The sequence below is a fragment of the Oncorhynchus mykiss genome, chromosome 18 (assembly GCF_057628025.1).
Source record: "Oncorhynchus mykiss isolate SJ-2025 chromosome 18, ASM5762802v1, whole genome shotgun sequence".
Taxonomy (NCBI): domain Eukaryota; kingdom Metazoa; phylum Chordata; class Actinopteri; order Salmoniformes; family Salmonidae; genus Oncorhynchus; species Oncorhynchus mykiss.
In genome coordinates this window covers 26,383,422-26,398,876 of record NC_143039.1, presented here as the reverse complement: position 1 = coordinate 26,398,876, position 15,455 = coordinate 26,383,422, and the positions used below count along the sequence as shown (strand labels likewise).

Below are 15,455 nucleotides of genomic sequence, written 5' to 3'. Positions count from 1 at the left end.
CATTTTCTGGAACTTCCCAAGCTGTGCATGTAAACTTACGACTTCAACTGTATGTTATTTCATAGTTTTGATGTCTTAATTATTATTCTACAATGTAGAAAATAGTCTACATTTAAAAAAAAACTTCAATGAGTAGTTGTGTCCAAACTTTTGACTGGTACTGTACATAGTAAAGACGCTGAAACACAACAAACCAGACCACAGTCTGCACATGCAGACAACCTGTAAAATCTCAGAATGGATTTCCTCTGCTGACAGTTCAGTGCAATTTAACTACTTTTCTAAGTTCAATACAAGTAAATCATTTTAACTAAAATCGGTTTGTTTTTTTATTCCGTTTCTAAGTCTGGATTCTGTTTTTATAGGGCCCTACCTGGTGACTTACGTGTGTGTGTGTGTAACACACTGCTCAAAATTAATAAAGGGAACACTTAAACAACACAATGTAACTCCAAGTCAATCACACTTCTGTGAAATCAAACTGTCCACTTAGGAAGCAACACTGATTGACAACAAATTTCACATGCTGTTGTGCAAATGGAATAGGCAACAGGTGGAAATTATAGGCAATTAGCAAGACACCCCCAATAAAGGAGTGGTTCTACAGGTGGTGACACAGACCACTTCTCAGTTCCTATGCTTCCTGGCTGATGTTTTGGTCACTTTTGAATGCTGGCGGTGCTTTCACTCTAGTGGTAGCATGAGACGGAGTCTACAACCCACACAAGTGGCTCAGGTAGTGCAGCTCATCCAGGATGATAGATCAATGCGAGCTGTGGCAAGAAGGTTTGCTGTGTCTGTCAGCGTAGTGTCCAGGGCATGGAGGCGCTACCAGGAGACAGGCCAGTACATCAGGAGACGTGGAGGAGGCCGTAGGAGGGCAACAACCCAGCAGCAGGACCGCTACCTCCGCCTTTGTGCAAGGAGGAGCACTGCCAGAGCCCTGCAAAACGACCTCCAGTGTCTGCTCAAATGGTCAGAAACAGACTCCATGAGGGTGGTATGAGGGCCCGACGTCCACAGGTGGGGGTTGTGCTTACAGCCCAACACCGTGCAGGACGTTTGGCATTTGCCAGAGAACACCAAGATTGGCAAATTCGCCACTGGCGCCCTGTGCTCTTCACAGATGAAAGCAGGTTCACACTGAGCACGTGGCAGACGTGACAGTCTGGAGACGCCGTGGAGAACGTTCTGCTGCCTGCAACATCCTCCAGCATGACCGGTTTGGCGGTGGGTCAGTCATGGTGTGGGGTGGCATTTCTTTGGGGGGGCCGCACAGTTCCTGCAAGAGGAAGGCATTGATGCTATGGACTGGCCCGCCCGTTCCCCAGACTTGAATCCAATTGAGCACATCTGGGACATCATGTCTCGCTCCATCCACCAACGCCACGTTGCACCACAGACTGTCAAGGAGTTGGCGGATGCTTTTGTCCAGGTCTGGGAGGATATCCCTCAGGAGACCATCCGCCACCTCATCAGGAGCATGCCCAGGCGTTGTAGGGAGGTCATACAGGCACGTGGAGGCCACACACACTACTGAGCCTAATTTTGACTTGTTTTAAGGACATTACATCAAAGTTGGATCAGCCTGTAGTGTGGTTTTCCACTTTAATTTTGAGTGTGATTCCAAATCCAGACCTCCATGGGTTGATAAATTTGATTTCCATTGATAATTTGTGTGATTGTGTTGTCAGCACATTCAACTATGTAAAGAAAAAAGTATTTAATAAGATCTAGGATGTGTTATTTTAGTGTTCCCTTTATTTTTTTTTGAGCAGTGTATATACACAAGTGTGTTTGCAAATCCAGAGGTAGACATTTGCATTGTGGTAAAGCAGACTGCTGATAACAGGTTAGGTGAGGTTAACCAGTGGTGAGCTGTGGTTGAGTATCTGTGTAGTTCATTTCTGTGGGATGGGAACGTGATCATAGACCGTGTCGATGCTGCCCAAGCTCCGTCTACTATGCCTCACAACTTTTTTTAAAAATAACTATTTCTTAGTGTCTTGGGATTTTTTTATTTGTTTTTCCCCATGATGTTTTTGTGTACCCTGAACCTGTTGTGGAAACGTGGGTGTGTGTGTACTACTTTAGAAAGGAGAAGAAATAAAGGACTATTCAGCTAATCATAGTACAGAGACAAACACAGGAGCATGCCTGCTGGGCGACCCAAAGTATACGCAGCTCTCTGGCAGTATTTAACGCACACACACACACACACACACACAGAGTAGCAGCCAAGGCAGCCGTAAGGCATACAACACACACCAGCTGCCTACCAACTGAGGTTGAGAGATCCTGTGGTCAGCCGCAGGCCAGTCAACGTTACCTACGCTGTAACGCCCCACTTCCCTTAGTTGGCCTACCTAAACACATACACACCCACACTTATCCCCAAGCTTAGGGTAAGAAGGGGGAACAAACGTATGTACCAGCGAATCAGTTCCGTTCTGACATCAACAGGGGGAAGGGAGGGGATATAAAGAGACAGAAAAAGGGAATAATGAGAGGGAGTGCAGAGAAAGAGGGATACAGAAAAGGGGGGAGAAAGAGACGTGGGGGTCTGACCACTGGGGTATAAGAACTGGAGACTGCATCCAAGATGTACGCCCCGTTAAATTTCAAGGTAATCTAATCACGTTCGCCAATTCATGGATAGTCTATATCCGGGTTGCATCTGGTTTATACAGACCAGCATCCCATGTGCACTACCACTCAGTGCACACAGAGAGCAGTGCGAGCAGCAACATCATGTTATCCAAGAAATATGTCAGACATCGCATGAATATAAAAACAATAATATCTTTGGCCGTGAGTGCTAAATTAAATTACATTTATTTTTTAATATTCGGCCTCAGCTACAATTATTTGACTAATTCCGATTTTTATGGCACAAATGTGATGACTAAAAGGGTCTTATTAGCAGGCCTGGAATTTCTTAGTGGCAAGGCCATTTTGGCATTCAAGAGGAACCCAGTGTGCCAGGGCACCAAGGCCACCTGCTAGGGCACCAAGGCCATTAACCAAAATAGTCCATTTAAATGTGTGTGTGTGTATGTATATGTATATGTATATATATATATATATATATATATATATATATATGCTAAATGCCAGTCATGTTTGATAAATATATGGTGGGATATTTATTTCTCAACTTTTGTACTTTGGGGCATAGAACATTGACATAGGCTAGTGCTTTTGCTGTTCATTAGGCATACGCATCTTGTTGATGTGCCTCGGAATAATTTAACTAAAATTGTTTAGTTTTTTTTATTCCGTTTCTACATCTGGATTCCGTTTTTATGAGGCCCTACCTGGTGATTTACGCGTGTGTATGCATGCGTGTATATCACGCACACACAGTTAAAGTCAGAAGTCTACATACACCTTAGACAAATACATTTAAACTCAGTTTTTCACAATTCCTGACATTTAATCAGAGTAACAATTTCCTGTCTTAGGTAAATTAGGATCACCAATATTTTAAGAATGTGAAATGTCAGAATAATAGTAGAGAGAATGATTTATTTCAGCTTTTATTTCTTTCATCACATTCCCAGTGGGTCAGAAGTTTACATACACTCAATTAGTATTTGGTAGCATTGCCTTTAAATTATTTAACTTGGATCAAACGTTTTGGGTAGCCTTCCACAAGCTTTCCACAATAAATTGGGTGAATTTTGGCCCATTCCTCCTGACAGAGCTGGTGTAACTGAGTCAGGTTTGTAGGCCTCCTTGCTCGCACACACTTTTTCAGTTCTGCCCACAAATTTTCTATAGGATTGAGGCCAGGGCTTTGTGATGGCCACTCCAATACCTTGACTTTGTTGTCCTTAAGCCATTTTACCACAACTTTGGAAGTATGCTTGGGGTCATTGTCCATTTGGAAGACCCATTTGCGACCAAGCTTGAACTTCCTGACTGATGTCTAGAGATGTTGTCAATATATCCACATCATTTCCCTTCCTCATGATACCATCTATTTTAGGAAGTGTACCAGCCCCTACTGCAGCAAAGCACCCCCACAACATGATGCTGCCACCCCATGCTTCACGGTTGGGATGGTGTTTGCTGGCTTGCAAGCCTCCCCCTTTTTCCTCCAAACATAACAATGGTCATTATGGCCAAACAGTTCTATTTTTGTTTCATCAGACCAGAGGACATTTCTTCAAAAAGTATGATCTTTGTTCCCATGTGCCGTTCCAAACGTTAGTCTGGCTTTTTTATGGCGGAGCAGTGGCTTCTTCCTGAGTGGCCTTTCAGGTTATGTCGATATAGGACTCGTTTTACTGTGGATATAGATACTTTTGTACCCGTTTCCTCCAGCATCTTCACAAGGTTTTCGCACCAAAGTACATTCATCTCTAGGAGACAGAACGCGTCTCCTTCCTGAGCGGTATGACGGCTGCATGGTGTTTATACTTGCGTACTATTGTTTGTACAGATGAACCTGGTACCTTCAGGCGTTTGGAAATTGCTCCCAAGGATGAGCCAGACTCGGAGGTCTACATTCCATGATGTCAAGCAAAGAGGCACTGAATTTGAAGGTAGGCCTTGAAATACATCCAAAGGTACACCTCCAATTGACTCAAATGATGTCAATTAGCCCATCAGAATCTTCTAAAGCCATGACATCATTTTCTGGAATTTTCCAAGCTGTTTAAAGGCACAGTCAACTTAGTGTATGTAAACTTCTGACCAATTGGAATTGTGATACAGTGAAATAATCTGTCTGGAAATAATTGTTGGGAAAATTACTTGTGTTATGCACAAAGTAGATGTCCTAACCGACTTGCCAAAACTATAGTTTAACAGGAAACTGGAGTGGCTGAAAAACTAGTTTTAATGACCCCGACCTAAGTGTATGTAAACTTCCAATTTCAACCGTATATATTATATATATATACACAGTGCCTTGCGAAAGTATTCGGCCCCCTTGAACTTTGCGACCTTTTGCCACATTTCAGGCTTCAAACATAAAGATATAAAACTGTATTTTTTTGTGAAGAATCAACAACAAGTGGGACACAATCATGAAGTGGAACGACATTTATTGGATATTTCAAACTTTTTTAACAAATCAAAAACTGAAAAATTGGGCGTGCAAAATTATTCAGCCCCTTAAGTTAATACTTTGTAGCGCCACCTTTTGCTGCGATTACAGCTGTAAGTCGCTTGGGGTATGTCTCTATCAGTTTTGCACATCGAGAGACTGACATTTTTTCCCATTCCTCCTTGCAAAACAGCTTGAGCTCAGTGATGTTGGATGGAGAGCATTTGTGAACAACAGTTTTCAGTCCTTTCCACAGATTCTCGATTGGATTCAGGTCTGGACTTTGACTTGGCCATTCTAACACCTGGATATGTTTATTTTTGAACCATTCCATTGTAGATTTTGCTTTATGTTTTGGATCATTGTCTTGTTAGAAGAAAAATCTCGGTCCCAGTCTCAGGTCTTTTGCAGACTCCATCAGGTTTTCTTCCAGAATGGTCCTGTATTTGGCTCCATCCATCTTCCCATCAATTTTAACCATCTTCCCTGTCCCTGCTGAAGAAAAGCAGGCCCAAACCATGATGCTGCCACCACCATGTTTGACAGTGGGGATGGTGTGTTCAGGGTGATGAGCTGTGTTGCTTTTACGCCAAACATAACGTTTTGCATTGTTGCCAAAAAGTTCAATTTTGGTTTCATCTGACCAGAGCACCTTCTTCCATATGTTTGGTGTGTCTCCCAGGTGGCTTGTGGCAAACTTTAAACTACACTTTTTATGGATATCTTTAAGAAATGGCTTTCTTCTTGCCACTCTTCCATAAAGGCCAGATTTGTGCAATATACGACTGATTGTTGTCCTATGGACAGAGTCTCCCACCTCAGCTGTAGATCTCTGCAGTTCATCCAGAGTGATCATGGGCCTCTTGGCTGCATCTCATCGTCTTCTCCTTGTATGAGCTGAAAGTTGAGGGACGGCCAGGTCTTGGTAGATTTGCAGTGGTCTGATACTCCTTCATTTCAATATTATCGCTTGCACAGTGCTCCTTGAGATGTTTAAAGCTTGGGAAATCTTTTTGTATCCAAATCCGGCTTTAAACTTCTTCACAACAGTATCTCGGACCTGCCTGGTGTGTTCCTTGTTCTTCATGATGCTCTCTGCGCTTTTAACGGACCTCTGAGACTATCACAGTGCAGGTGCATTCATACAGAGACTTGATTACACACAGGTGAATTGTATTTATCATCATTAGTCATTTAGGTCAACATTGGATCATTCAGAGATCCTCACTGAACTTCTGGAGAGAGTTTGCTGCACTGAAAGTAAAGGGGCTGAATAATTTTGCACGCCCAATTTTTCAGTTTTTGATTTGTTAAAAGAGTTTGAAATATCCAATAAATGTCGTTCCACTTCATGATTGTGTCCCACTTGTTGTTGACAGTTTTATATCTTTATGTTTGAAGCCTGAAATGTGGCAAAAGGTCGCAAAGTTCAAGGGGGCCGAATACTTTCGCAAGGCACTGTAAGTGTTTGCAAATCCAGGGATAGACATTTGCATTGTGGTAAAGAAGACTGCTGATAACAGTGCATCGGAATTCAGATAAGAATGGCCCGCGGTTGCATCCCTGATGAGTCCGTCTTCATTTATAGTCTACCGGCAACGCCGGTGAGAAGGACCCAATCACGTGACAGGCATTGGTTAATAAGAATTTAATTATCTGATAAAGACATGTGAGCGAGAGATGCTTCGGAGCATGGCAATTGGTAGCTGGGAGAAGCGAATAATAATTATTGTATTCAGCGCAAGGGCACAATGGCCACTTTGACTGCAAGGCATGGATTTTTTTTAGGAGGCATTACAGCCATGTCTGTCAATGCCGCCGGGAAATTCGAGAGCTGCTTATTAGGAATTTTCTAATCTGACTTCTCTATGTGGCAATTATCTTTCTGGGGTGGGTGTCAGTTAAACTGCAGTACCGAAGCAAACCTGTAGGAGCAGTCGAAACCATGCTTCTAGAACGGAACTGTGGCCCCTTGGGACTGACAAGGGGGTAGTAAATTGGACAGTTTTCCCCTCTACCCTCACAAGGCTCAAAACTGCGACAAAAAAAAAAACACACTTGCAGTTGCAACCATTTGACTTGGCAGTACGACAAATGTTTTATTGGTCGCTATGGTGCAAGTGAAAAACAAAATGTAGCTGGTCACGTTAGTCTTTGGTTCACAATTAGCTTCTCAAAACAGCAATGGGTAAGTAAACCAGGTATTCAAAAAGTCTTGGTTCAATTTTCACGATGCGCAATTCAGTATTCATGCACGGTTTGAATTAACTTTACTTTGTTGCCATTTTTACCCACCTTTTTCTCCCCGATTTTTGTGATTACGAGTTTGTCTCGTCGCTGAAACTGCGAGAACTGAATTTACCAAAAGATAAAACTGGATTTTATAGGAACAGTAACACCCTTTTTTTTTTTATAAAATAAAATCTTTGCACCATTTTTCCCCCTCCAAACAATCAATATAAATGATATTGTCAAGTTAAAATGTAATTTCTTTGTGTATGGAGGGTAGGTCATTATAGACTACAGGCTACTTGCTCAGCCCACAAACGAAAGATAACATTTAAATTATGTGTGCATTATCCACTTTCCCTAGTCAGTATTATTTTAATTCAGGCCAGTAGATTTCAGTTGGCACTGGCCCGGTGTGCCACTGGCAAATGTACCGGAATGTCAAGATCTGCAAGGGCATGCTAATATAAAAGACGGCTAGTCATTATTAGGTTCTGTATGGAATGCAGGCACATTATGAGACTCAGGTCATTATCGCTGAGCAGTGGTGAAAAACCAGGTGCTGGTGCCATCAACTGAAAACGTTGGGAGCACCAGTGCCACCAGAATAAAAGTTAGTCTGGAACTCTGCCTCATAACCCCCCTACATCTCCAGAGAGGAATGCATGACCCCGTTTGGGCTGTGTGTGTGCATGGTGTTCCATGAGGATTGGCGGCTGTGGGACACACACTCAATTAAAATCCTCTTCATTAACAAGGTGAGCACCTGGGAAAGTATTTATAGGCTGGCTTCTGAGTGTGTGTGTGTGTGTGTGTGTGTATTCGTCGGACTGTGTACAGCCGGCAAGTCAGTCACAGTGGGTCAGAATCATAGAAACATTTTGTTGAACCTGAACACCGTGTTGATGGCCTAGGAGGTGAAAAAATGACCACTAAAAAAATAATGCAATTTTTTTGTAATAGCATTTATGTCATTTGATGTACTGCAAGTCAAATCATTATCCCTAAACCTGACCCTTGGCATGGAGGGATTTAACACACACACACACACACACACACACACACACACACACACACACGGCTGTCAAAACTAGCTCAAGAAGCATGACAACATTCCCTTATATGACCACAATAATGAGCGAACACCTGAGTCTTCTCTCCTGCAGGCTATTTCTGCTCTGACCGTCACCAGGGTTTAGAACTAAACCCCATCAACCTGCCCTGGCTAGTGAGTGACCACCCAAATCGAACTTCATCTGAGCTAGCTTATTCTCCATTGGGAGAGTCTAAGCCCTGCTAGCCCGACATGGATACCCCTCCCATTTGGGGAGAAGCAGCAGGGCAAGAAAGTGACTAGTAGGCAGCAGATCATTTAGCCAACAGCCCAGGTCACCCATGCCACAGATACACAGCCCCAAGTCAGGCTACAGCAGCCACCAGCCCAGCCAGCCAACAAAGCTCCAAGTCATGCTGCAGCAGCCCCCAGCCCAGCCAACACAGCCCCAAGTCAGGTTACAGCAGCCACCAGCCCAGCCAGCCAACAAAGCTCCAAGTCATGCTGCAGCAGCCCCCAGCCCAGCCAACACAGCCCCAAGTCAGGCTACAGCAGCCACCAGCCCAGCCAGCCAACAAAGCTCCAAGTCATGCTGCAGCAGCCCCCAGCCCAGCCAACACAGACCCAATTCAGGTTACAGCAGCCACCAGCCCAGCCAGCCAACAAAGCTCCAAGTCATGCTGCAGCATCCCCCAGCCCAGCCAACACAGCCCCAAGTCAGGTTACAGCAGCCACCAGCCCAGCCAGCCAACAAAGCTCCAAGTCATGCTGCAGCAGCCCCCAGCCCAGCCAACACAGACCCAATTCAGGCAACAGCTGCCCACAGCCAGCCAGTCCCAAGTCATGCTGCAGTAGCCCCCAACCCAGCCAGCCAGCCCAGCCGGCCCCAAGTCAAGCTACAGCAGCCCCCAATCCAGTCAGCCCCAAGTCAAGCTACAGCAGCCCCGATCCCAGCCAGCCAGCCCCAAGCCCAGCAATAGCAGCCCAGGCCAGCAAGCCCCAAGTCAAGCTACAGCAGCCACCAGCCGAGCCCTCTATGTTTTGACCAAGTAGAGAAAAACACCAGAGCTGTGGACCATGGCTGGTCCTATGGCCTGATATTGCCCTCAGCAGCACATGTTACAGGGGAGATTTGGGGGGGGGGGGGGGGTAGAGAGTGAGTGAGGTGTCCATGGCCTGTCCCATCTTCAGGCATCAAAACTCAACTCTGGTCATACAAGCACTTCATACTCCAACCAACCGAGCCATAGGAAACCACAGTATTTGCATGTACAATCAACTCCTGATAAATGCAACAGCTTGGGACTGTGGTACTCGTAACACCATGCATTGAACAGGAGAGTGTAGAACTATGGAGCATTTAAAAATAAGGTGATTGACCTGGAAAACCACGCATAGCCCTGGTGAGACGTGTGACTAATAGGAGTCAGTGACATATCAGTCTAAGCTTTATCCATGTTTAACAAAGCCTATTATAGACCTGGACTAATCCTTCTTTACACCTCCTTATCCCTGCTCAGACACCAATACACAGCCTAAACTCACTTAGAATAGTCTGTTTACTGCATGACTGGTCACACAGAGGCACAGGCACACACTGCCTCTCACAGAAGTCCCACTGACGGACTAAAATCTAAGAATCTGATACAGGAAGTAGACTTCTCCACTGATCCCTGATGAGGGCTAGCCTGGTCTTTACATGCTTTAGTTCCTGCAGAACTAGCACTGGTTTTAGTTCCAGCCCTGGTCCTAGACTCACACAGCATTGCATCACAAGAGTAGGAATAGTCAGTAGGTATAAACAGAGATGTATTGATGATGAAGTGAGCAGTCCCAACCCACACATCCATCATCTATGTGCTCCACTCTGAAGCAGTAGAATTGAGAAATGGAAGTGGGGAACAGTAATCCAACAGCGCCTACTCTGTGTACATACACCAAAAATATAAAACGCAATATGCAAGAATTAAGATTTTTACTGAGTTACTGTTCAAAGAAAATCAAATCAATGGAAATAAATTAATCAGGCCCTAATCTATGAAATTCACATGACTGTGAATACAGATATGCATCGGTGGGTCACAGATACCTTTAAAAAAAAAAGGGGATCAGAAAACCAATCTGGTTTCATGACCATTTGCCTCATGCAGCATGACATCTCCTTCACATAGAGTTGATCAGGCTGTTGATTGTGGTCTGTGGAATGTTGTCCCACTCTTCAATGGCTGTGTGAAGTTGTTAGATATTGGCGGGAACTGGAACACGCTGTCGTACACGCCAATCCAGAGCATCCCAAACATGCTCAATGGGTGGCATGTCTGGTGAGTATGCAGGCCATGGAAGAACTGGGACATTTTCAGCTTCCTGGAATTGTGTATAGATCCTTGCAACACTGGGCCATGCATTATCATGCTGAAACATGAGGTGATAACGCCAGATGAATGGCATGAGGATCTCATCATGGTATCTCATGGTATCTGTGCAATCAAATTGTCATTGCTTAAATGCAATTGTGTTCATTGTCCATAGCTTATGCCTGCCTATACCACAACCCCACTGCTACCACGGAGCTCTGACATTGAAATCAGCAAACCGCTCGCCCCACACACCACTGTCTGCATATCTGCCCGGGAACAGTTGAAAAAACTGGGATTCATCCATGAAGAGCACACTTCTCCAGCGAGTGGCCATATCAAAGGTGAGAATTTGCCTACTAAAGTCAGTTACGATGCCGAACTGCAGTTAGGTCAAGACCCTGGTGAGGACGACGAGAACCCAGATGAGCTTCCCTGAGATGGTTTCTGACAGTTTGTGCAGAAATTCTTTGGTTGTGCAAACCCAGTTTGATCAGCTGTCCAAGTGGCTGAAGAAGCCGGATGTGGAGGTCCTCGGCTTGCGTGGTTACACGTGGTCTGCAGTTGTGAGGCCGGTTAGATGTAATGTCAAACTCTCTAAAACGACATTGGAGGCAGCTTATGGTATAGAAATGAACATTAAATTCTCTGGCAACAGCTCTGGTGGACATTCCTTCAGTCAGCATGCCAACTGCACACTCCCTCAAAACTTGAGACATCTGTAGCATTGGGCCTTTTATTGCCCCCAGTACAAGGTGCACCTGTGTAATGAGCATGCTGTTTAATTAGATTCTTGATATGCCACACCTGTCAGGTGGATGGATTATCTTGGCAAAATGAGAAATAGTCACTACCAGAGATGTTAACAAATTTGTGCACAGAATGAGAAATAAGATTTTTGTGCATATGAAACATTTCAGAGATCTTTTATTTCAGCTCATGAAACCAACACTTTACATGTTGCGTTAATATTTTTGTTCAGTGTGACAGTTAATTTTTTTTTTCTCCGTGACCTAGGCCTAATATGCTCCCCACAGGTTCAAGTCAAGAATACAATACAGTAGGATAGTGTGATAAAATAGGGAAAAAAATGACTAAATAGCCTACAATAGAATAGTGTGTCTCTGTGTGGTTTGGCCTACTTCTCAGAACTGAGCCAGGGTCCACAGGGAAACGACTGGAGAGAGGGGCAATCACACGTGTCAGACAACCTGGGATATGTTTTGTAAGTGTGAAACGGGAGCAAACGTTTCTGAAACAGAGGTAGTCTACAACTCGAAATGAACTTGTCCAATAGAAACACAATGTCATTTTTTAATGTCTAGAAGACTGTTAGATGCTGGCAATCTAAGGCCAGTTATTTATTTTCAGGAACGCCAAACTGATCCTAGAGACCTGTCTTAGGACAACTTCTGCTGCCAGGAGATGTAAAAGAGCTACTGCTGATTTAGCCTCCATGCTCTTCATCATGGGGGTCTGTAAAAGCACAGACACACACACACACAAGTATCTTCATGCTTCTGACTGATGTTGAGAAGCTGCACCCAATGTTTCATATATATACATTTAATTCAGAGAGCACACCATAACTCTTTCCCATATAGAGCCTAGGCCTAGCTATAGGAATTGCATCTGCCAGGTTGTGTAATGTGTGACCCCCTAGACATCCTTTTCAGCTCACCTGTATTCTTTATTTAGCAGTACAACTGTTACAGTCTATCATCTTCCAATGGATCATTCATTTGGCTGGGGTTAACATAAAAATAGCCAGGAGGGATCTGTTTTCTGCCATACAGTACCACTAACATGACCATATATGCTTAAATTATTTTCACCATCAGATTCATTCTGAAATTGACCTCTCCAGTCCTTGTAGTAATAGTAGAACTTGGATATAACAATATGGTGACACTAACGTTACTCGTCTAATAATACAAAGTTAGCATAACCACTTGATTTGATTACGAACCATTCCCCCGTTCTAAGAATTCAATTGAAGCCTAGCACTTAGCTAACTAACCGTTCATAGACTAATTGACTAGTTAAACCAGGGGTGAGTGGATGGTAAGCAAGATACAGTTCGCTAGCTAGCAAGCAAGCAATGACAGCAAATAGCTAGATGCCAACGTTAGGTAGCTAGTTGGTTAGCAAGCACTAGTAGCACCAACACCAACAGCTAAAGTGACCAGATGTTGGCAAAGTGGCTTGGTGATTTAGCTAGCAACAGAAAGTAGCTAGCTATCTACCCATCTGACTAGCTAACAAACTCGTTTGCTAACCAAACACATATCTAGCTAGCTAACGTTAACTAACTAAAACATATTGACTGGTTAGCTAACATTAGCTAGCTAGCTCACTTGGGGAGGCGGGGGGGTGGAGGCCTGAAGCTTGCTAGCTAACCTATCTTGTTAGCTAAATTGATATTTCACAAAACGGCAACTAGCTACCTATGGTTCAAAGAATCCCCAAAATATGGATGAGTTTGAGTTACCGAGAAGGAGCAATTTCAGTTCTCTCCTCGAGTCCCGCTTGTCTCGCCGGAGTTGTTTGTCTATCTCTGCATTGATTCGTTTCGATTCCTTCGCCTCTTCGCTCAGGCAGCAAGCCATCATCGACTCCAAAGTCATCCCTCCTGGTTTTGGCAACCCGCGGGTTAGAATGGACTAGCTGGATGACAGATTTCGTTTGGATGGGTTAACTTTAGCTAGGTATCTAATTTCCCGATCCTCACTAATGTCTTGCGAAGAGGTGGACTGAGGGGTCTTGGATGGGAATGGGGGAGGGGAGCTAGGGGCCTCGCTGTCAAGTTGTCCCCAACCGAGAACTGTCCGACTTCACCCGTGTACAGATCTCAGCAAATCACGGGAGGATCGGCGAAGAGGGGGCAGTGTCGATGCGAGGGGGTGTGTTGAGGGCCTCTCTCCGTTGATGCGCGCTTCAAGCCTTATTTAGATTTCTCACGTTAGCTAGCTAACGTTAGTTGGACAACTAGCTAGCTACCTGGCTAGCTAACTATCCCTATTACCCGCCTCGATTGCGATACTGACTGGGTTCGTGCGTCCCTACGAACGAACCTAACTGCACTGCCGCGACATCCAACAAGCTAACGTAGCCAACTGTCCGCCTTCTCAGAGCTGTCCGCCCCCTAGCTAGAGCCAAGCCACAATTGTCAATAAAATGCACACGAAGGCAACGCATCCATATGACCAGTCTTGCAATGGCACAGTCACCGCTTCCCAACAAATGTTCGTCCTCTTTTTCTATCCAACTAAACGTTAGCTAGTTTCCAGCGTTATGTCTCGATAGCTGAAAGGCTTCGTGATGTGTCAGAGCTGTGATGCTGGCAAACTGAGAAATGACCATTCCCCAGTCAGATTTGGCTGACTAGCTAGCAGTGCAACATTCGATTGAATCTCGCATCATTTTTGGCGCAGTTATCGAGCTATCTGACGTTAGCTTGCTAATACATTTCCCATGAAAACACAGCCACTAGTTAAATAAACAGAAAACAAAATGCGTATTGATGGCCTTCGTTCAAGAAGATGGATCCATCACTCGCTAGCAACTAGCAGTTCCATTTATTAGCAGATCGTTGCGTTTCTGTTGAAAACTGTGGGCATGGCACACTCTAGATTGATGCCAGGAGGGTACTAGGCAACCAAAGTGAGTGACAGTGGGTTTGCACGCTACATGAGCAGGAAAAGGGGCGGGACGTCTTTTAATTCTGGATGTGGATTCTGAGAACCACTCAAGTTATGCATCATACAACGAACGGCACATAAAATACAGCTAGAATTCAACGACAGATAATTCCGATTTTTGCCATATTTCCTTATGAGTTCATAATAGATCTATTTAGGGTGATTACCGGTATTGTTTTTTCAATGGCACTGGGATCAACGGATTAATATCGCAGTTCCCACCCACTCATGATCTTCGGGTTTGCACTGCAAATGCACGCTATTAGATGGAGTTTATGGACGTTAGGGTACTAGGTGGTAACTAGCCCCCCCAAGAACAAGTCTTAATTGCCGATACAAAAAAGCAACATTTGCACATTGCATGTCACCATTAATATCCGCACTATGAGGAGATTTGATGCAAGGTTCCTCTTTTTAATTCACCTGTACATTAATTTTCTCTGCTGTTCTTTTTCCGTACAATCCATTATGTACAATGACACTACATATTATTTGAATAATGCAAGATTTTAAATCCCAACAGTTTTAAAAATGATATTCAGTAGCAAAAGGTTTTTCAATAGTTGTTAATTCAGAAAAAAACATACTAATTGGAATATAATATTGGAATATCACTAATAACATTGGAATATAACATTTAATAACAACAACTCATAACTAATTAATTCAGTGTAACATTGATGTGGCAACGCTTATGCTCTGCTATTGCACAATTCTAATTTGTACATTGGTCACAAATAAAGCTATCCCCAGTAAAAGTGGAGCACAACTCATAAGCCCACCTGTGACTAAAAAAACAGGGGGAGAGATGCCAATTGAAATGCACTCTTAAAAATGTAGTTAGCTATGAAGCTATATCAAATCAAATCATATTTCTCACAGGAGCCAAATTGACCTTACTGTGCAATGCTTACTTAAAAAGCCCTTAACTAACAATGCAGTTCAAGAAATAGAGTTAAGAAAATATTTACTAAATAAACTAAAGTAAAAAATGTAAGAAAAAGTAACACAATAAAATAACAATAACAAGGCTATATACAGGCGGGTACCAGAACCGGGTC

The 15,455-nt window shown here is 43.8% G+C and overlaps 1 protein-coding gene across 4 annotated transcripts in view; it reads right to left on the bottom strand.

The window, feature by feature from the left end:
• The window catches only part of LOC110495737 (guanine nucleotide-binding protein subunit alpha-11), a 43,969-nt gene extending 29,611 nt beyond the window's left edge, over positions 1-14,358 (bottom strand). For 3 of the 4 annotated variants that reach the window (XM_090207984.1, XM_021571133.3, XM_090207985.1), the window contains exon 1: positions 13,185-14,345. In XM_090207984.1, the coding sequence (XP_090064110.1) occupies positions 13,185-13,320 (136 nt within the window). In that variant the 5' untranslated portion in view covers positions 13,321-14,345. Of the gene's footprint in view, positions 1-13,184 lie in introns of all 4 variants that reach the window. The other variant, XM_021571132.3, reaches the window with a different exon arrangement.
• Positions 14,359-15,455: the final 1,097 nt, after the last annotated feature.